The 22,480-nt window shown below is 36.5% G+C and overlaps 1 protein-coding gene across 2 annotated transcripts; it reads right to left on the minus strand.

Annotated features, from left to right (window-relative positions):
* Nucleotides 1–3,111: 3,111 nt before the first annotated feature.
* On the minus strand, nucleotides 3,112–21,463 carry LOC121875985 (E3 ubiquitin-protein ligase RNF103-like). Of its 2 annotated transcripts, XM_042380827.1 has the most exons (8): nucleotides 21,391–21,463; nucleotides 16,828–16,980; nucleotides 15,096–15,216; nucleotides 12,447–12,541; nucleotides 9,019–9,182; nucleotides 8,036–8,300; nucleotides 7,574–7,699; nucleotides 3,112–5,094 (listed from the first exon to the last, which is right to left on the minus strand). In XM_042380827.1, exons 2-8 carry the CDS (start codon nucleotides 16,933–16,935, stop codon nucleotides 3,730–3,732), a joined length of 2,244 nt encoding a protein of 747 aa, XP_042236761.1. In that variant the 5' UTR covers nucleotides 16,936–16,980; nucleotides 21,391–21,463; the 3' UTR covers nucleotides 3,112–3,729. The 2 variants fall into 2 exon arrangements, with proteins under 2 accessions (XP_042236761.1, XP_042236762.1); XM_042380828.1 differs by lacking the exons at nucleotides 15,096–15,216; nucleotides 16,828–16,980; nucleotides 21,391–21,463 and having other exon boundaries at nucleotides 9,057–9,182.
* Between the last annotated feature and the right edge of the window lie 1,017 nt (nucleotides 21,464–22,480).

Below are 22,480 nucleotides of genomic sequence, written 5' to 3' on the forward strand. Positions count from 1 at the left end.
TATCATAGAAAACGGGAAATTTGTATCATAGAAAATGGGAAATTTCTACTTTCCGGGAAAGTTGGTTATCTACTTTCCTGAAAAGTAGATTATCTACTTTTTGGGAAAGTAGATTTTTGACTTTTCGTGGAAGTAGATTATCGATTTTTTTTAGGATATTAACATATTTTTTAAAGTAGATTATCATAGAAAACGGGAAATTTGTATCACAGAAAATTTGAAATATTTCTACTTTCTGGGAAAGTTGGTTATCTACTTATCATAGAAAACGGGAAATTTGTATCATAGAAAATGGGAAATATCTACTTTCCGGGAAAGTTGGTTATCTACTTTCTTGAAAAGTAGATTATCTACTTTTTGGGAAAGTAGATTTTCGACTTTTTGTGGAAGTAGATTATCGATTTTTAGGAAATATTAACATTTTTTAAAGTAGATTATCATAGAAAACGGGAAATTTGTATCACAGAAAATGTGAAATATTTGTTTTTTTCTGGGAAAGTTGGTTATCTACTTATCATAAAAAACGGGAAATTTGTATCATAGAAAATGGGAAATATCTACTTTCCAGGAAAGTTGGTTATCTACTTTCCTGAAAAGTAGATTATCTACTTTTTGGGAAAGTAGATTTTCGACTTTTCATAAAGTAGATTATCGATTTTTTAGGATATATTAACATATTTTCTAAAGTAGATTATCATAGAAAACGGGAAATTTGTATCACAGAATATGCGAAATATTTCTACTTTCTGGGAAACTTGGTTATCTACTTATCATAGAAAACGGGAAATTTGTATAATAAAAAAGGGGAAATATCTACTTTCCTGTAAAGATGGCATCCTGTGGTGACCACAGGTATCCACTGGGGACCTCAGTCATCCCCTGGTGACCTCAGGCATGCCATGGTGACCTCAGGCATGCCATGGTGACCTCAGGCATCCTCTGGTGAATTCAGGTATCCTCTGGTGACCTCATGCATCCCCTGGTGACATCACACATCCCCTAGTGACCTCAAGTATCCCCTGGTGACCTCAGGCATGCCATGGTGACCTCAGGCATGCCATGGTGACCTCAGGCATCCTCTGGTGAATTCAGGTATCCTCTGGTGACCTCATGCATCCCCTGGTGACATCACACATCCCCTAGTGACCTCAAGTATCCCCTGGTGACCTCAGGCATCCCCTGGTGACCTCAGGTATCCCCTGGTGATCTCAGGCATACACTTGTGACATTAGGGATCTCATGGTGACCTCAGGCATCCACTAGGGATCTCAGGCATTCCCTGGTGACCTTAAGCATCCACTGGTGACCTTCGGTATCCCATGGTCACCTCAGGCATCTCGTGGTGACCTCAGGCATCCCCAAGTGGTCTCAGGCATCCCCTGGTAACCTCAGACATTCTTTGGTGACCTCAGGCATCCCCTGGTGACCTCTGGCATTTCCTGGTGACTTCAGGCATCCCCTGGTGACCTCAGCCATCCCTTGATGACCTTGGGCATCTCGTGGTGCCCTCAGGCATCCCCTGGTGATCTCGGGCATCTACTGGGGATCTCAGGCATCCCCTGGTGTCCTTAGGCATCCCATGGTGACCTATGGCTTCAAAATGCCAATGTTATTGGTCATATTTTAAAAAAAATTCTGGGGGGGGGCTTGCAGCATCCCAAGCTGGGTGGGTTCGCTTTGCTCACCATGTTCCTCCATTCACAACTCCTTGGACCCCCATTTGATATTCCTGGATCTGCCCCTGCTGTCTGTTCTATCTATTTATTCTTGTCTGATAAGGTCTCTCCATGGGCCTGTAGGTTGTTTCATTGTATTCCTCATGCACCAAGATTAACATTGGCATTGTAGGAAAAAATTAATGTATTCACAGACTGCTTCATTCACCTTGTTAAATACCAAGAAACATTAAAATTTTACTTAAAAAAATATTATGATGGATTTGTTTCATAAATGGGAAAAAGGATTGTGATTGTAAACTGAAAATATCAGAAGGTGGACGTGACGATAAACTGTTTCACTGTCCGTGCTTATACAATATTAACATTACTTTTGGGTCAGGTGGGATATAAATTTTGGTGGGCTGGCCCGCAGAAAAATACCTAAATTGTAATGCGGCCCATGCCTGTTTTAGAGCTACAAAAGTACTTACAGCAACCAGTTGTGTCGGAGGCAAGTGATGTGAAACATGTAAATAGTGTCCATCCGGGCATAACTTTAACAAAAATATATGCGATTCAATGAAATTTGATAAGTGAATGTACACTCACTTCAAAAAAGTATCTTTATGATTTTGTGAGAGACAATACGACACAACAGACAAAGGATTTCAACAACCCTAGCGAGGCAACAGGAGTCACGGTATTCATTTTGAAATTCATTGAAGCTCATTAATATCCCTCGAGTTGGATTGCCAATATTTTCCCTTCATATTCTAGGGGGTTTACAGAATGTAGTGTGTACTGTACTGCATTTTGTTCCCACAGAGGTTCATGGGGCTCTTGCAGCCAACTATTGCTATGCCCCCTCCAATATTTAGAAAAGGGGTAAATACTGTACAGTAATCGTCATAAATCTGCCTGTGCTACAGTTTGTTAGTACAGGTACATCTGTGTGGCTGTTCGTGGCCACTATTTTCTTTGAAACTGCTATCCTTGAGAGCTGAAAATGTACAGACCAGTTTCCTATTCTATAAATCCAACAGTGAGCCAAAGTTACTTTAAACATAGTCTCACCAGTGAGTAGATGTTTTGTAACTTTATGTTATAAGTGTGTGTATACGGTAGCCTGCAAGCAGGAGTCTTCAGGTAGTATCCTACCCATGAAGAAGTTGCTATTGGATGTGCAGTTTATTGTAGCCCCCACCCTCCCTGTTGCCACCCATTGTCTCACCAAGCAAGACTTTAATATGTGACTGTGAGAGATGGCAACTGAACATCAAGTGTGTTGTACAAAATATATGAAAACTCTGCAGTCTCAACCAGCCACCACAATAATAGCATATACTCTCCCTCTTACTAGCAGCATTGTTTTCTGCTGAACTCAAGAGCTCACCAACGAAGGATACATCACACACATCATTGTGTTATTGCTGGATGATTGTCATACACTGTATATCTTACCAGCCTTTAACAGTATTTTAATGTATAAACAGCTTATATTAATTTTGTAGGCAGCTATAATTACAATTTGTTTTCTTTTCTTTTACTACAGTTTGGTAATAAGAACTTTCTTTATATTTCAAAAATAGTACATAAGATATACAAATAACATTTTAATGAGACATTAGAAATTAACATGATTCAAAGTGTTCAATGTCAAGGCATGATAAATCAGAAAACATGGAAAGCTTTCATAGTATACATTGGTACATCCCACTTTATGCATTTTCCAAAGATAATATGGCACAACCACTAAGTATTTATATCAAATTATCCATATTCTTTATGCTAAAGTTTCTAAAGATATTTAAAAAATATATATTTTCATACTTATCATTCATACTGGAGAGAAGATGGTCCACAAAAAAAAAAGATAATAATCTAATTGATTATTTGTTAGAAAGGGTGCAAAATTCTGCAACTCTTAGGAGATGAAATATGATCAAATATGACAACTGGAAAGTGCATACTTTAAAGTTCTAAAGCCTCTCTATTTGGAACATCCATAAGCATTTTGTGTATTACTCCATTAAAGCTTCCAATTATATAACATGATTGTAGCACCTGACCTCTATTCTTCATGTTCATGGGTAGGCATGGTGATCCGCTTGTTCTTATATGAAGGCCATCGGCAGGTTGGGCAGTGGTGATTATCCTTCAAAAGCCATTCTGTGATACATGAATGATGATAGTTGTGTCCACAAGGAAGACCACAAAGGACTGCAGACCATCGATAACGCCCAAGGCAGATAGCACAAATGCGACTTTCTATTGCATGTGACGGTGCTGTCCATTTTAGTTCAGTTAGCCTCTGTGGAGATAGCAACCATCTTGATGGACTTCTAATTTTGTTTGCTTCTTTGACAGTGAGATCAGAATTTTGCTGTTTTCTTGTCTTGCAGCAATTTTCACAAACTTTCAAAAGCTTTTCATATGTCACATTTTGGTGACTTTTATCGTCAGTTTTACGGTATCTCAAGTACTGCCTCTCTAATTTTCGTTTTAAAATTGCACATCTATGACAAACATATATATCCTTCACTGTAGTCCACAGTCCACATAATCTACAACCATAGTCTTGACAACATACATGTGTGTCTAATAACGTATCATTTTCATTTTCACTTACACTATCTACATCTGTTTCACTCTCAGATTTTAAGTCCTCCTCATTTCCCCAACCATCAAACCTCCACATAGGTAGATCTTTCATGTAATCAGTTGGTATTACTGGGTGCAACCATAAATCTGGAGTTGCTAAACGTTCAATTAGACGCTCCATGCCTTCTTCTAAGCCTAAATCCTGAGATGGTCTTGGATGGGATAAGGAAGCCATGGGACGGAAGAGGACATTAACTAAATATGAATCCATAGGAAACACTGTCCACCAACTGGTATCAACTTCCTCCTGCTCTGTATCCCCTCTCTTCAACAAAAGATGCCAAGTCAATGTAATAAAACTAAATAGGATAATTGACATCCAAACAATGATTGGATGACTTTCAATCATTAACCAGTGATACCTCATTTGACAAAAAAACCATGTGGAATTCAAAGAAGTAATCAACCATGATCCAGACTGCAATACACTATCAACCATGGAAAATCGCAGCAATGCAGTGACAGCAAGCCAAAGCAGAAATACAGTCACATTATATACAAGAATTCGCACAAATGTGAGTACTACATGTTTCCACGCTCTGATTCTGACATCTAGAAAGTAAAAAAAGTCTGACACTGCTAACAAGTTTGCCATTATAAGAGAAACAAGAAATGCATCGTTCATATGCGGCTGTAATGTACATATGTAGGAATTTAATGCTGGGCGAGTTAGGGGTTCCCCCTTTCTTCCTCCATAAGATGTGGTCCCCACGGATGTCACAACAGCTATGCTGGGTACTCCACTTAAGCCAGATTTCTTCAGTAGGTGGGATACCTGGAAATTAAGTATAGCTTACCCTATTGTTTTTCATACAGTCATCCTCCGGTAAATGGAAGGCTTAGGTTCCATAAAATCTTGCTGTAAATTAAAATTCTAGTGTCATGAAGCACTTTTAGTTCATTGTCTGCTGCCATTGTACAAGCTTGCTTTCTGCTGCAATGAAACTATAAGAGTTGTGGAAAATCATTTCAATACTCTAATGTGACGCAGAAATGAAGAAAATAAAACATAAAACTATAAAATAAGAAAAATGAAGAGCATAGGTGTGTATTTGTGAGAAGTAAATGTATGTGTGGAGGCAGTAGGCTGTAGATGTGTCACCAGCTACCCACACTTCTTCCCCGGGGTCCGATGTTTTTTAATTTTTGATGAATGGCAAAATACCGAATAATGAAGGATTGGAGCCTATTCCCATTTACTTCATGTTAAAGGAGTATCTGAGAACAAAGTAAATTTTGTGAACATATCCACATCGTTGCCGAAGGTATACCTGTACAGTATGTACAAGTATACAGTATTTTTATTTTCTTCTAAACTATATTCAAATTTTTTACTAAAATTCCCATTATAGTAGCTGACTAGCCATTCTCTACCCTCCTTAACCACAGCACCCAGATACATAAGGTACAGTCTCTAATACTGTACAGTTATTTCCTCTATCTACAAAAGGAATGCCTTTCTAAAATTCTTTTCAGCTACTGATATTTAATAATTAGTAAGACTTTTCCATTACTTTAAGGTTTAAAATTATGGATACATTCTGGGCAGTTTACTGAGCCCTTTTCCCAACACTGAAACACATGATTTCCTTTAAAGATAAACACACTAATAATAAAGGCAAAAAGATAGTACAGTACAGTGGTCCCTCGGTTAACGAACAGTTCGATTAACGAAATCCTTACGAACATCACGTTTTGTTGTGAGCATTAGCTAATCAGCTAATGAGCTGGTCTGCCAATTCAGTAATCTGTTCTATGTTTACATTCGTTTCCAGTGGATTAAATATTAAGAAAGTTGTGCTCTTTAATATTTTTGCATTTTTATATTAAAACTATTAGACATTTTAAAATTTAGTTAACATATTGATAAAATATGCAGTACAGGGAACTAGTTTTTTGTGCGCCCATCAGCCTCTTGACTCAGCCACCAGGCGTCAGTTTGGCTTTGTTGACAGTGGAGTGAACATCTGTTTTGTTGGTGTCTTGAATATTTTTGTATTTTTACATTGAAATTATTGGTCATTCTGAAATTAAGTTAACATATTGATAATATATAGTACAGTGTTGATTTAAACAAAATAATCTTGAATTACACCAAGTGAACTTAAAATTTTATTGTTGAAATGACTGCATCAAGCATGGGTCCCCTGAAAGGTGATTTCTCCTCCATCCCCACTTCCTTCTCTTCTCCCTTCTCCTCCACCCCCACTTCTAATTCCCATCATCATCATCAACCAGGAGCCTTCTACATACACACCTCAAAGTAGGCATACTTTACTGCATTTTTTTTTACTTTGTACTTTTCTGTGCGCTGGAACCAATTACCCAATATCCCATTGAAACAATGGATTCAGTTAACGAACGACTCTGTGGAATGAATTGTGTTCGTTAACCGAGGGACCACTGTAAGTAGATAACACAATACACATTAATTTAGTTCAATGACAAAAGGTGCTGGAGGGTAAAATATTAAAGCGTGTACCTTACCTTATCTCTGGTGTGGATGTACGCTTGTGTCTACAGAAGTGATGATGAAAATGAGGAAATTAAGGAAACACGGAGAAAATACTACAATGATCTGCTGAATGAGGAGTATAGTACAGTGAACATGCCCAAGGATTGAAAGAGAATGCGAGAAGAAAGTGATTGACAAATGAAGAATGGTAAGGTTGCTGGTAGTTCTGGAATAGCTGCACAATTGTTGAAAACATCAGCCAATAGTAGCAAATATGAATAATGCAATTATGATGAAATGTACTGATGTACTGTATTGTTCTAGCTGACTGGCTGAAAAGCATAACTGTTAATACAGTACAGCGAAACTGATAAAGGACATAGTGGACATTAGTTTGGCTTCATACCAGGCAGGTTGTATAGAAAAAATATTTATGGCCAAGCAACTACAAGAGAAGTACGTAGAGGAGAGAAAGCTGTACTTTTCATTTGTAGACTGAGAAAAGGCAGTACAATATAGTAGTAAAATGGGCAATGAGAAAGTTACAGTGAAACCACCATAATTCGTACTCCCTTAATTTGAAATCAATCATAATTCGTAAATTTTGCTGTTACATAATATGTTACAAATTTGTAATATTTGGTAAAATTTCTAATTATGTGAGACATTTACTCACCCTCACTCTTTTTATGATGAAACTGATGATCATCCGTTATTCACAGATTCAATATATTATCAAAAGGATTCCCCTTTTTTTAATACACGTCACAGAAAAAAATGGCAAAATTATTATATTTACCTGTTCTTTTTCTTCCTTTCTGACTGTAAAAGACGCAAGCTTGATTCGCGTTGACAAACGAAGACCAAGAGTAGCAATCAGCAGAGGAGGGCTAAGTAACTCTGATATGTATACTACACGGGGAACCTAATGTGAAAGAAAAAAGAAGATATTAAAGTACTATTTTTCCAATAAAAATTCACAAGTGATCAAAATAAAATGATGTTATGATACCAAAGAGAAAAACAAACATAATGACCATTGCAACTATACTGGCAAGAGTTCAATAAAAAAAAGCTATATTCTTTGTTGACTATACAATGAACAGAATGGCTTATCCTTGAATAATGAAAGTCTTACACTTACCATGTGAAAATATTTGGTACTTGAGGAAAATTTGTTCTGACACTAGGAAAAGGTATTTATGGCGATGATATCCTTTAGCTTAACATCCTTATAAAGATTTCTCAGTTCTTTACATACCTTTTCCTTGTCTACTTGTGTTACATTGAGCCAAATTTCTTCAAGTTGTTTTGCATCCTGAACCACCTCAATACGTGACAATATCTGTCCAAACAGCCACATGAGAACAGACATGACAGAGAGGTGGGTGGTGGAAGTGAAAACAATTTGTTCACGGCCAGGTAATCTACCTAGATTTCTACTAGTAGTCAGTTTACTAGCTTGTCGGCCTGGGGGTAAAATAAGTACCAGCTGGGGATGGCTCCATCCTTGTCGTGCACAAAATCTGAAATCAGAAGATATTACAGTACAAAATAAATTATATATATATATATATATATATATATATATATATATATATATATATATATATATATATATATATATATATATATATATATATATATATATATATATATATATATATATATATATATATATATATATATATATATATATATATATATATATATATATATATATATATATATATATATATATATATATATATATATATATATATATATATATATATATATGTATAGATTAGTAGGGTCATTACCTAATACCTGACCATTGTGGACCTGGTCTCACCCTCCTCTGTATATATACACCTTGTTTTGTACTTCTCTTTAGTCTGTACTCACCCCTGAAGATGTGAATTACACGAAAGCACTTGGGAACTTCTGTTTTTCTTTCTTGTGGTTATAGCATATACCTAGATTTACTTGCATATATATATATATATATATATATATATATATATATATATATATATATATATATATATATATATATATATATATATATATATATATATATATATATATATATATATATACACTACCCCTTGGTTACCCGTCCCACTTATACTCCACGCCTATGAAGAACTACTCCTATGATTTATGAACACAAAATATGAATGGATATTGACAAAAACACTGAAAACAATCAAATAAAAAGTTTAATGGAGAAGATGGACTGTGGTTGCAACAGGAACTCACCGTCGGTCATACTGACAGCTAACAACAGCACTGCTGACCTGGAGAACTTGTAGCTTGGGTACAAGAGCATGCCAAGAGCGGTCATCCAGCACACGATGTCCTGCATACTGACCTTCTCCTGGCACTACTTCAATCAGCCACAAAGATTCATTTTCATCGTAAATCTAAAAATACATATTAACAGTATTAAAATAAGCAATGCACAATTATCTATATCCTATTTCAATAGTTTCATACAGCCAAATTAAGGATATTTCCTTTTCTGGTTTATTAATTCACGGGGGATACTTATGAAACTACTTATGCTTACTCTGGAATTACAAAATGCAAGTACAGTGAACCCTCGAAGATACGGACTAAGCAGGGGGAACACCTGTCCGGAAAAGCCGATTGTCCAAATCTTCCAGCGAATGCATAAAATGAATTAAAACGATAAATAATGATATAAAAAACACAAAAAATACAGTACATACAGTATTATCCTGACTACTGGGGTTAGTTATACAGACTTTTTCCTGTGAAAAAGCCATAATTTTGAGCAACATATTACTGTATTCACTTTGTACTCAAATGTACTACATTAAAGGACTAAATTTTTTATCTCTTTTGCAAATTATGTAATGGCTATACTCAAATTATTTGCTATCTTGCAAGGATTCCAACAATGAAAGTTATATTCTGCTAAGTTTAGTCTGTGACATTTTATAAGATAAAATCTTTAAGCCTAAAACTACCTTCACCCTGTTTGGGAATGCTTCTTAGGGAGGCTTCTTAGCCCAGAACCCCCAAATTTTTGGTTTGAATCTTCCGAAATCTGGATTCACCGGATCTGGATCTTCGAGGGTTTACTGTAAAAGTAAAGTGTACCTAAAGTTTTGACAGGTAAATTTCAAAATGGTCCATTTTTTCACACTTAGGACATCTTTAGCCTCCTTCCCTATACAGTACACTACCCATTTTCTTCCATCCTCCTCTCCTTTTAAACAAAGTAAGTACAGAAACTCTGCCCTACATAGTGTTGTACAGGTAATTGTATGAGTAGCATAATTTTTAAAATTGCTGGTTGTTTGGGTTGTAGGGGTGAGTGGGAGTGAACTGTTCAAGAAATAAGAAAATTGTCTTTTGAAAAGGGTCTCTATTTTACCCATAATATAAAGTATTCACTGTATGTGTTCTACAGGAACACATTCCCCAAGTAAAGTGAAGAGCTACTGTACTTACCCATAAAATGTTTAAATATTACAGGCACCTATTAAGCTTAAACATTAATATATATAAAATGACTAAATAATATTTTGTAATCATTTACCATACTGTACTGGTAGACCACAATTTACAAATTTAAAGATACACTTTTTTATTCTGTACTATGTAATATGAACAAAAACCCTGAAGTTACAATTTTATTTATTTCTTTGTGTCATCTGAAGATGCTGTGATACTGATATAGGGTTCAAGGAATGTCATGTACTGTACTAACCCTGACCACAATACAGTATAGTCTAGACTTTTGGTGTGTATACTACATTTCTAAGTTCTTGTATCATACATTCAAGAATAAAGTTTTAAATCTTATAGTAATATGTCTTAACAATCAATCATGAAGTACACAGGGAATCTATGCCAGTGTTCATCACTCCCTCCTTGTAATCCGTGGAGGGAGTGTGGCTTCTGTGAGGGGAGGATTTAATATAAGTACAGATAAAAAAATGCTGTTAATGGTCAAAATCATTCTGTATGATAACTAAATTAGGTGTACTTGTAGGAAGAAGTTTCATATGAGCAGTCAAAATGGTAAAAGATAAAACTGCAATTTATGAAGGTGTGCAGTGGGAACAATGATGCTACACCACACATTGTTGGTGTTGATAAATTTGGTGACAAACTTTTTACCTCAGGTACAGGTATCCCTCGCTTAATGATGGAGATGTGCTCCTGAAAATCCTAATGTTAAGCGAATTTATTGCTACAAGAGGGATAACAGGAAAGCACAGAGGATGAACTACAGGTTCAAATGGAAGAAAAGTAAACAGAGTACAGTACTGTACTCCAGAGTAATAATAATAAATAAGTTTATTATAAAATTTTCCGAGTTAAATGATTGATTTATTAACACCAAACTTCCATATAAACGATGTGGTTCAGAGTTAAACAATTTAGTGAGCGAAAGATGAGCTTAAGTCGAAAAATTTCAAATTCCAAAGGTAAAAAATTAATGAAAATTACTATGATAAACAATAAAATTGATACATAGAATATCATAAAATACAATAGCTCATATTCTATATACAAAAAAAGCTCCTTCCACACTAAAACCATCCTCTGAGCAACATGACACAGTTCAGCCAGGCAGTCACCCAGCTGACTCCGAGACGTGTGTGTATGCCACTGACGTGACATATTGAGGGAAAGAGGTGCTGCTGGGTGGAGAGTCACCAATGCAGTTACAGCCCACTGCCTCCACACATACTGTACATTCTATACACACCCAGGCTCTTTATTTTTCTTATTTTATAGTTTTATATTATACAGTATTTCCTCTTATTTCTAAGCCACATCACAGTACAGTATTGTAATGATTTTCCCACAACTTTTACAGTTTCATTACATGAAACAATGGCAACATGTCATCCTCACAGGCCACCTCATCGCAGTTTTTTCCCTTCACACTGAGTCAAGCTATTCCTAAACCAAATTTTGACTTAATCTGAAGTAAGACAAGGCGTCACAATTTATCGTTATTCCGAATTAACGCCTAGTCATTTAATGCTAAATGAAGGACACCTGTATTGTTCTACAGTATTATGATTACTAATTAATCTAGATATTGTTTTCCATAAAATATATGACCTTACACAGGTTATTAGAGTCATTTTATAATGTTTGGGGAAGATTTTTTCTTAGAATCTTTTCTCCCATTATTTCACAGATGACAATACTGTACAGGTGCAGAAGGGCTTCGGAAACTCACTCACCAGCTCGCTCACGACTAGTGGAAAATCCTTAGGGCGAGTTAAAGTTTATGTATATTTACTAGCTCGCCGAGCGCGCGGTAATTATGCCGTATACGAAAGTGAAAGTGTCTAACATTGTTTAGCTATAAGGAAAAAATGGTCTTATTAAAAAAAGAAATATTTTTCTAAAGCAAATGCATTTAGAACCACACTTATTATTAATAATAATTATGAGTCTGTACATTCTTTGCAGCTACCTGTAACCATTTTTTGTGGGGTAGTGGATTTGAAATAGTCTAACCCAATGGGCAAGTGGAAATTTTTTAGATTCAGCATGCCTGAATAGAAAAATTGGCTTTAATTCAGAAACACAACCCTTTCATAAATTGAGGTCTGTGAATACAGTACAGTACTGTATAGAAATGACTATTCTAAATATTAAAAAAAAAAATCTTTAAATGATAAATTATTTACCTGTTCATAGAAGTCTTCTTTTCCAACTATTTCAATTGGAGTTCGTGATTCAGTGGTGACTTCTTTTGCAAAGATTTCTCCATACTGAACTGAACCTGAAAGATAATTCTCTACATAATTCAACTGCTTAGAGCATCTTTTTGTCATTTTGATCTATCTGCCCATCCATCATCTCCAATCCTCTCCCGCATGTGTGTGGGGGTTAATAAAGGAACACAGTAACTTTAAAGGGGAAAAATAAATTGGAGACAATCATGGAAAAATAAAGATAGGAATGGACTACAATAACAAGTAGAAATACAGTATCTACACATACTTGCTCATAGCCTTAACTAGTACTGTATATGAAGTAAAGATGTACTTCACTGTATTAGACACTCAATACATTGGAAATCAGCCTTACCAATCACCTAATGGACTAAGATACTGTATATCGGCAAGAATCTGACTTGGCTGATACTAGTCCATTTGCCATCCAAGTTTGTTCCCATGTGTTGGCATCACTAGCCATATGCTCTTGAGATATTTGCTCTTCTTATTATAGAAGACACATTGTAAAAGTATCTGCTGCCAGTAGTAACTTCTTGCTGTTATTATGAAGAATTTTTTCTTCTTACTATTCTTCTTCAGCTTCCTCCTCTTCTTTGTCATCTTGCTGTTTCTTCTTCTTCTTCTCTCTGTTTTGCAGAGTAATATCACTACCCTTTATTCTTTGTCAAATATTTTACAAATGAATGTTCATACAATAATATGTTGTTCCTAAGTAAACATGATTAAACAGGATTATTTTCCCCCTATCTTGGTGACTACCACTACTCGGGACAGGTACAAAACAAGGAACTGTCATTATCCTCATTTGCTGAAGCTTTTTCTTTTGTCTTTTATAATTATTTTGTAGAGAATTTTGAGGCAAAATACTTAACAGATTTTCAAGAGAGTTAACGTTTACATATGGCCTGAAAATTGTACTCTGAATAAAGAGCAACCCCAAAATCCCATGGTTCCTGGAGTTGGGACTTGGTATATACAGCATGCCCGGAAAATTCAAGGATTTTTATTTCGCGGTCCTCTAATATTCACGAATGACACCCTAGATGTACCCAAGAATGTCTGCAGACAGTTTTAAAGTTGCCAACATTTTCGTGGCCGGTACAGGGAGCGCGCGAGTTTTGTGGTGACCCGCAAGGTGTCTGTCTTGTCCCGGGAGGCTGGCCCATGCGAGCCCCCGCTCCCTCCGCCTCAGTCCGGGATAAACACTTGTCCGTCTCGCGCGTGTGCTACTCTGCTCTCGTAACAGCTGTGCTCCTCGTGCTTGTGATGGCTCCCAAACACCCTCAACCACCTTCATCCAGCTGCGGGAAGGTGCCCAGACAAGTGAAGAGAGAATAGAAAGTCATGACCTTAGTCGAGAAGATACAACTGCTGGACAAACTTGGGAGTGGCCAAAGCTTTGCCACGTATGGCGGGGAATATGGCATCAACGAATCAACTGTCCGTTACATTAAAAAGAAAAAGAAGTTAATACTACAGGGCATTTCAACATAGTGACAGTGCTAAAGGTAAGATTGGCTGGGAGTAAATACACACACACTCGTTGATTACGAGTGGTTGGGACTGGGCTGTTCACATTTGTGTGTGTGTGTGTGTGTGTAATACAGGTAAAAGAAATAATTGTCCTATAGGGCAAACACATAAATGGAATATACATTTCTTTGTACACAAGTAAAAATGTAATCCCTTTCCCCTGGTCAGCAAATGTTATTCGCGGATTTGGCGATTAGCAGCCATTTTGAGAACCTAACCCCTGCGAATTTGAAGGGCAAGCTGTACTGTATCTCATTGTACAGTCATCTGCAAACCAGCGTATCATATGAGTGTGTCTTGGTTTTAGTCCAGTATTGAATACTGCATCCCTCTAGGGTTAATGGATTAACCTTTTAGAGATAAAAAATGCATCTTATATGGCAGGAACATCCAAGGAGTTTCAACTTTGTTTTGCCAGTTAAGAAGGCACTTACAGTCTTACAAATAATGCCCAGTTCCTACTCTGTAAAAGTAAGTTGGTGTTAGGAAGGACATCCTGCAATAAAACTTGCTTCAAATTTGCTTGATAGCAACCAGAACAACATGCCATTAGATAGGTAATCATGGTTTTTGCAAGCATGGAAAATGATGAAGATGAAAATTAATTAAATAAACTTTCGATCCTTCAAGAGTATCCACATAAAAGTACTGGCAGCTAAAGAACCCACCCAAGAGCAAGAACATCAGTATATTGATAGTATTGTGCAGCAGTAGGATCTACAAAAATTTGTGTACTGTACAATCTTGTCTATGGGCTAAAGGAATTTTAAATGTGTGAGCCTAGAAAAGGTTTTGTCCCCTGATCTGAATCTTCATTGGACCTCAAGCTAATTCAACTGGATAAGAAAGTACCTGTACGGCTTGTAGCAGAAACATTATCCGTAACCTTGACTAACTTAATTAAGTATCCCAATCATGCCATGCCCTCTGGCAAAAGGCAGGCTCAGCTAGAGCATAGTACAGGACAGTATTGTGGTTTGGATCTCACAACCTCAATTTTTTAAAACTACTAAACATAACACTTGTCTTCTCATGACAATATCAAATATCCTTGCTATTTCTTACCCGAGTGTTCAAGGAGATTGACAATTTCGGATTTCTCAAGAAGTGCAGTATACTGAATCCCTCGCATCTCCAGCAACATTCGAATTTGAGAGACTGATAGATTTCTCAGAGGATTCACAATCTGTTAGAAAAAATATATAAATTAATATCTAACTTGCATAATAATACTGTACTGTATAACAATCCAATCTTCCATCCATGACACATATCAGCTCCATGGGCATAGGGCTAGGAACCACACTTCCTGTATTTGACCTATTTCAGACACACAACAATTTTTAAACCTGAAACACTGACAAGGGCAAACAAAAAAACATGAGTAAAGCAATATGATGAGAAACATCATTATGAAAAAAAAATATGTAAAAAGTAATGGAAAAATAACTTGTAGTGTCACACAATTTGTCCGTTCACTAGAGCGTCAGTGTGAGATCTGAGGTCGAGTGAGAGTGTGGGAGGGTGGCGGTCAACCGTGTAGTGTGCCCAGAGACGTGTCTGGTGGGAAACATTTGGCGCAAATTTAAAATAGTATGTATTTCCATATGACGCGCCAGATTGACCCCCGTAAAATAGGAAAGATTAGCTTTAAATTAATACATTGTCCTTAATTGTAGATGTCGCTATAAATCAATAATTTTAAATTGCATCACTGGAAATCGATGTTCTACTGTAGCTTGAAAAATCTACTTAAGTAGGAGAATCAAACATGTTGACGTCTAACTCTGAGATTATTCTAAAAGTACTGACCAGTAGGGTTAAGACTGAGATAAGAAAAGCAAAGAGAAATAATGAAGCAAAGTAGCAAGAGAGGTGAAGTTAAACCCTAGGGGATTCTTCCAAATGTACCAAACTAAAATATGAAACAAGATTGGACCAATACAGTCAGATTCCAGTGAACTAACTAATAACAACAGAGAAATGACCAATATTCTGAACAGATACTTTTCATCAGCTTTCACAACCGAAAATTTAAACATTATACCCGAGGCACTGACTTTCTACAGAGATAGTGAAGAAAATAGAATAAGCGAGTTAGTAGTGACAAGTAATTTTGTTAGTAAATAAATAAATAAACTAAAACCTAATAAGTCACCATGTTCCGATGAGATATTTGTCAGAGTATTAAAGGAATGTAAGGAAGAATTTAGTATGTTAAGCAAATATGTTTAAAATGTCATTAAAAACGGGTGTAGTACCAGCGTCCTGGAGGATAGCAAATGTGATACGGATATTCATGAAGGGAGATAGATCACGACTCACACACCCCAAAATCACACACACACCCTCCAACACCAACACACCCCTATCACCACCCACACACCCCAACATCTCTCTCACACACACACTCCACCCAGCAAAAACGAAGTGAAACAGAGAAGACAATGTAGTTTGCACACAGGGATCTAAAATGGTGATGACATACTGTATATTTTTTTTCAGGATAAAATAATCCCAAAATATGTGATAACAAGAATGGAAGGATGAAGAGTAGATGACAATGTTGACAAAACATCATATGTAACAAGCTTTCATATGGAACAGGAATGCATTGACTAGATTTTTTTTTCTGCAGCAAATTGTGAGAAATTGTCAGTTTAAGTTACACTTTGTGCATTTATATTGATGTACAGGGATGATTGATAAATAAGGAAGTAATGAACTACCTTACTGTAAATGAATGGAGCTGTGAGTTATTTGATATACAGAAATGTATTAAAATCACAAGAAATACCTGGTATGAGGTGTAGCCTGTGTCCCACCAGAATCCCAATTCAACTATCCATGTAACAGTGACCACCACCGCCAGGTAGAGAACAAGAAGTGCAGGTCTGCGCCACATCCTAGCAGTCTGAGTACTATCATGTAACTCACTACTGCATGTAAGCTAAAAACAAACAAATAAAAAAAACACAGTAAATTTAGAGTATTTTATGTATACGTATACAGTACTGTACATATTATATAAAGCAATTTTTTGCAACTGGTAGAATGATGAATCAAAATTGTGAACTCAAAGGGATGACTTTACCATCCTGCTGTATCCCACTTAGCAATAAGGTTCTGGGTGTACCCACACACACATTACTATACATTACTTTTGTTCTGTCACCCAGTCATTTTATAGTACACTACTTAAAATTATAAAAAATATATGTTAATTATAAAACAAATACTGTATCTGTTCTTCCCTTCTATAGTACTGTAGCTGGGTTATGCTCTCAGCCACACCTCCCCACACCATACTGTACTAAGTTTCACGCAACTAGTGTCAAATAATTCTTCACAGATTCTCTCAGTTTATGTGATAACTGTGCCAAAGAGCTTAAACTTGTTGATACATACAGTATATAGCAGCTACATGGTTGTAGTGACATAAGTGGCATACTGTAATTTAACTTAATGTATCATTAACAATGCTGTGCCAAAGCTACACGGTGAAAGAGCTGTAATTACATGCACAGTTCTCATGATAATTTCCCAAAGAAAATAAATATTATGTAAACTTAACTACAATGTGTTGCCGTTACATAGTAGCTATGCTGTGATTACATGTTGTGACACTTTTAAGTCTGAGTGTTTATGAGTTGGACATTTGTATCCCTAGAGTTCTTTCTATGTTTATATAGTACTGAAGTCTGTTAGATTTTTAGATCCAATATTACAGAATACCCAAGAAAATCTTGTTCATTATAATACAGCACCGTAATGTCTAAAACTTTATAATCACAACTAAACCAGCAACAATTGTATGTGGCCATAAGCAGTACAGTATTAGCAGGTGTGAGACATTTATTTTAAAATCATTATTCAATTAAAGTTCTCTCCTATCCTAATGGTTTTGTTGCCCATAAAAACATAGTTATAACATACTGTAAGTTGGATTTTATTTTATTTTATTTATTTTTATTTTTTATTTATTTATTTCTTTTTTTTTTGGGGGGGGTGGGGGGGGGTGTAAAAAATTCGGTAAATACAAGCATGGAAATTACTGCACCTTACTAACCAAAACAGGTCTTTCTGGTGTATTTCGTGGTGTTTCATTAGAATATGAACATCATTTCTATAGAAAATGAGCAGTTATGGAGATGTGACCCCCCCCCCCTCCACCCACTACCTACAAATTGGATTGCACAAAGTGGGCCGGGGGCTTTGATGAAGAGGGAAATTGTGGGATAAACCACACGCAAACAACTGACCAAACACAACTTGGCCTAATTTAACCTTACCTAAGCTCTGTCTTGGTGATTTTGTGTCTTTTTGTGCAATACTGTATGAAACATATCCATCTTCACAATAATAGTGTATTCCTCACCACACTTCAAACACTTTAGGGAAATTCTGTATACTGTATAATATTTGGCCAATCAGCATACGCCATAGTCATGCGCACCAATCAGCGTGTGCTGATGTGACATAATACTCGTGTGCTAATCAGCGTTCGCGGCCGGTTGGAGGATGGCGTCTGTGTGAGATGGATGTACATTGGCTGGCTGCCCCATTATTCAGCGCATTTTGGACAATGAAGCAGCAGTCGTTGTCATTTTTAGGGCTCATGGTTTCTTTGTTTCATCTGTAAGTGTCCGAGATGTAATTCCGAGTGACAATACCGTGTAAATTGCCATGCAAGGTACAGATACACCTCATTTCGTCACCAACCCAGTTTGTCACCAAAAAATTCATTTCGTCACCAATATCAAATCTGTTTCGTCACCACTACCGGTCTGGTGATGAAACAGTTGCTGGTATTAGAGTGACAAAATGTACATTATTATTTTACATGAATAGAAATTACACATGTTTACAGACATCTCGAGAATTAATGTGTTATTATTATACTGTACATAAATATTAATTAATTAATAATTGAATTGAATTGAAAAATATATTTAACCAGAAAAACACAGATGCAGAGTGGATAATACAAACAATATTAACATGGCTGAACCAGTTGAGAACCTGAGCTCTCTTGTAGGCACCTGATATATACTATACCCTGTACATTTATCTCAAGGAAGTATTATGTAACATTTAGTATCATCTGGAATAGTACACATACCCCGGTAGCATGGTGGTAATAAGAAAACGATTAAAGCAATGGAAAATAAACAAAATACAGAACAAATGAAGGTGATTTCTTCTTCTTCACCTTTAGTGCAGGTTAAGGTCAGACTGTCGGCAGTTAATTAAAGCTTTTTGATTATTTGATCTTTTTGATATGCCCAGCTTTACCAAGCCACATAACCTGTTGCATCTTAACAAAAAATATTGGTGACTACTACTAGCAAATAGATAACTAACGTGCATTTTAATTGAATTTTACATTAGTGATAAGACTGGTTGAAATTGTTACGTGACCAACTGCATATATGGAACGTGGCCCAGTATATGATCATGTGCGTAAACTCCTAGTTCTCCCTTACTTGCCTAAATGCCGCATCAGACCAGCATTTGAAGAACTACTGTTCAAGAAAAAGCACAACAATCAGAACTAGTCAAGAAAATCACTGATTATATGAGCTAAACAAACAACAAAGTCTGGTCAGTCAGTACCGGTAATTGGTGTGTTTCCGATGTCTGGTTAGAACAAATAACGATGTTGAGGGTGGGCACCACTGCATAAACCACTGAGTAGCAAAGAACAATCTCGCTGTATACCTCCTTGTCCCTCTTCTTCACAGAAAAGCCTCAATGGTTGATTTGCAATTGCAACTAGTTGCCGAGCGCAAGCTAAAATCGTGCGCATGAAAAGGAAAAATTACAAACAAGTCCGTCTCTGGAAGCTGTGGGATAATTATGAAGAAAAAAATATCACCACTTCTAATTTCCTAAAAATTGTCAGTGTCTTCTTCCAAGCTTGCATGGGTAATAACAGTTTTATTTTTAATTTTAGTCTTTCACATATTGTTTAGTGAGATGATTATAGGCGTATTAACAATGTTTTTATTTTTGTTTCGTTTTAGTCTTTAATAAATTGTTTTAGTGAGATGCTTGCATGAGTATTAACATTTTTATTTATTTTTTTGTCTTTAATAAACTTTTGTAATGAGATGCTTGCATGATCCAATGTATGTACACAAAGATAGTAAACCAGCCATTACGTCTTCACTGCTCCAGTGAATACACAATGAAGGTCCAACGCCCTCGAAATGGTGACGGGAATGAACGCGGTGACGAAACGGATAAAAAAAAGTGGTGACGAAATGGGCACACCCCTATGGTACTATTATAAGACAGACACTGACAAAGACACCACTTCCTCCTTCAAGTTGCATCACTTTATCCTCCTGTATCCCTCACTTACATTAAGTGTTTTGGACAATGGGAATTAGGTTAAGTTAGGTTAGGTTAAGTAGGTTAGGTTAGGTCAGGTAGGTTAGGTTAGGTTAATATATATTTTTTTTTTTCATTTTATTCCTTCATACTTTTCAAATATCTTCAGTATGCCTCATTTCCATCGGCAATGAAGGTTATATTTGTATTTAACATGATGATTTACACTAGAAAAACCTATTTTCAATATTCAGTTGCCTGGTGTCATTTTCTAAATATTGACCACTGCAGGTTATACTTACACCCGTTGTAGTTTTGGTAAAGGTGTAGTTTAGGGCTAACACCAGAAGGAGTTTGTTGATTTCTTTATTTTTGCTATACTTATTGTTTTAATGATTTTAAGTATATTAAAAGAAACGACAACTTTCTAGTAGAATGTTAAGCATATACTCTTTATTTACTCTATCCCGCTTCACAATTTTCCTCCCAGTGCCACTTTTTTGTTTACCTCGCTGAATCCATCCTCAAGAGACGTTTCCTAAATGATGGTGAACGCTTCCGCGAATTCCTCCTCGCCATTGCTGATGTATATCAACCTCAATATTAAGGTAAGTTGTTTAACACACATATTAACACGCTAATGTATAGAACCTAATAAACCTGACCTAACGTACCCAACCTATGGGCATGTTAGGTCAGGTTCTATTTATTGTCGTTTCCATTTCTGTTTAATTTTCCATTGTGCCCAGTACACAGTAAAGAGTATGGTATCAGTAATAACAGCTAAATGGTGTCCACTGATAACAAGCGTAATTATGTTGAAACAAATAAAATAAACTGTATAAATACAACAAACACCTCTCAACCAGGATTGTTATGCAGTGACAATTAATCAGTTCCCACAATCTGCAGTATTATAACCACCCAAAAGTCATGAATTCAACAGAAATAATCTCATTTTGTTCATATAAAACCAAAAAAGGTGATACAAAATAAACACAATGCCAAGGGGACAGAAAATCACCTTGTTTTAGAGCGGGTGACCTTGTAGTACTGGTGCCTGACTGCCTGCCTGGCTTTGTTTATGTTTAGGTCGTCTGCAAGAAGGGATATTATACATGAAATCTCTATCTTCTATTATACTTAGATAATTACATACATTCTGAAGTTAACGAGACTATAACAAATATTATTTATTATTATGTTTATAATGTTAAAAAAAGTTTGAACTATTTCTATACGAAGTAAAATAAATAAATTTCAGTAATGGCAAGTTAAGTGGAATCTGACCAAACATAATGCTCCTAGTGATGTAATTAACAAGAACCATGTACCGGAAACTACAAAATATGGGAGGATAGGTAAACACAATCCAAAGAGTTATAAAGGCCCATCCATAGCTGATTATGTTGTCCACTTTTATGCCAGTGAAACAATCTCCAACCTTATTGATATAGCATATAAATAATATGTTATTTTTAACCATTTCATTATTGTCATGGTCACAGTTGTACCAATATGCTAATTATAAGTTTATACCTATACCCATGGTTTCATATGACGCTCCACCGTCCACAAAACATGTGTGAAACTAATGAGTTACCCCTAGAGAGAGACGCGTTTTCCCTAGGGAGAGGTACAGCTTTCCCAGCCAGCCATTGCTGCACTGCCTGCTTCACATGTTTGAAACTGTCTCAGTACCAACCAGAACATGAAACTGATACGAATGAATATAGGTTCGAAGTAACAGACTCAAGGTCATACACCTGAAGCAGGCAGCGCAGCAACAGCTGTCTGGGAGTTAACAAACTTTTGGGTGAGACTGTGGGGTATGAGATGTTTGGGTTCACACTCAGGATGGGATGGAGAAAGGAACTCACAATGTGCTCTCTGTATACATGTTGTATTGGATGTACAATGCAGCTTGGTGCTGGGAAGGCAGCATGGTTACAAGCGTGATGTAGAGAGAGCTGGTTGGTGAGGGTGCTCAGAGGAGGACAGCTTGTGGGTCGCCATGCTCGCCGGCGGGAGCAAGGGCCGCCAGGCAGCGGCGGAGGAGGAGGTGGTGTTGCTGGCTGCGGCTGTAGCTAGAAGAAGAGAGCGGTCACCACGAG

The sequence above is a fragment of the Homarus americanus genome, unplaced genomic scaffold, assembly GCF_018991925.1.
Source record: "Homarus americanus isolate GMGI-L3 unplaced genomic scaffold, GMGI_Hamer_2.0 scaffold42818, whole genome shotgun sequence".
Taxonomy (NCBI): domain Eukaryota; kingdom Metazoa; phylum Arthropoda; class Malacostraca; order Decapoda; family Nephropidae; genus Homarus; species Homarus americanus.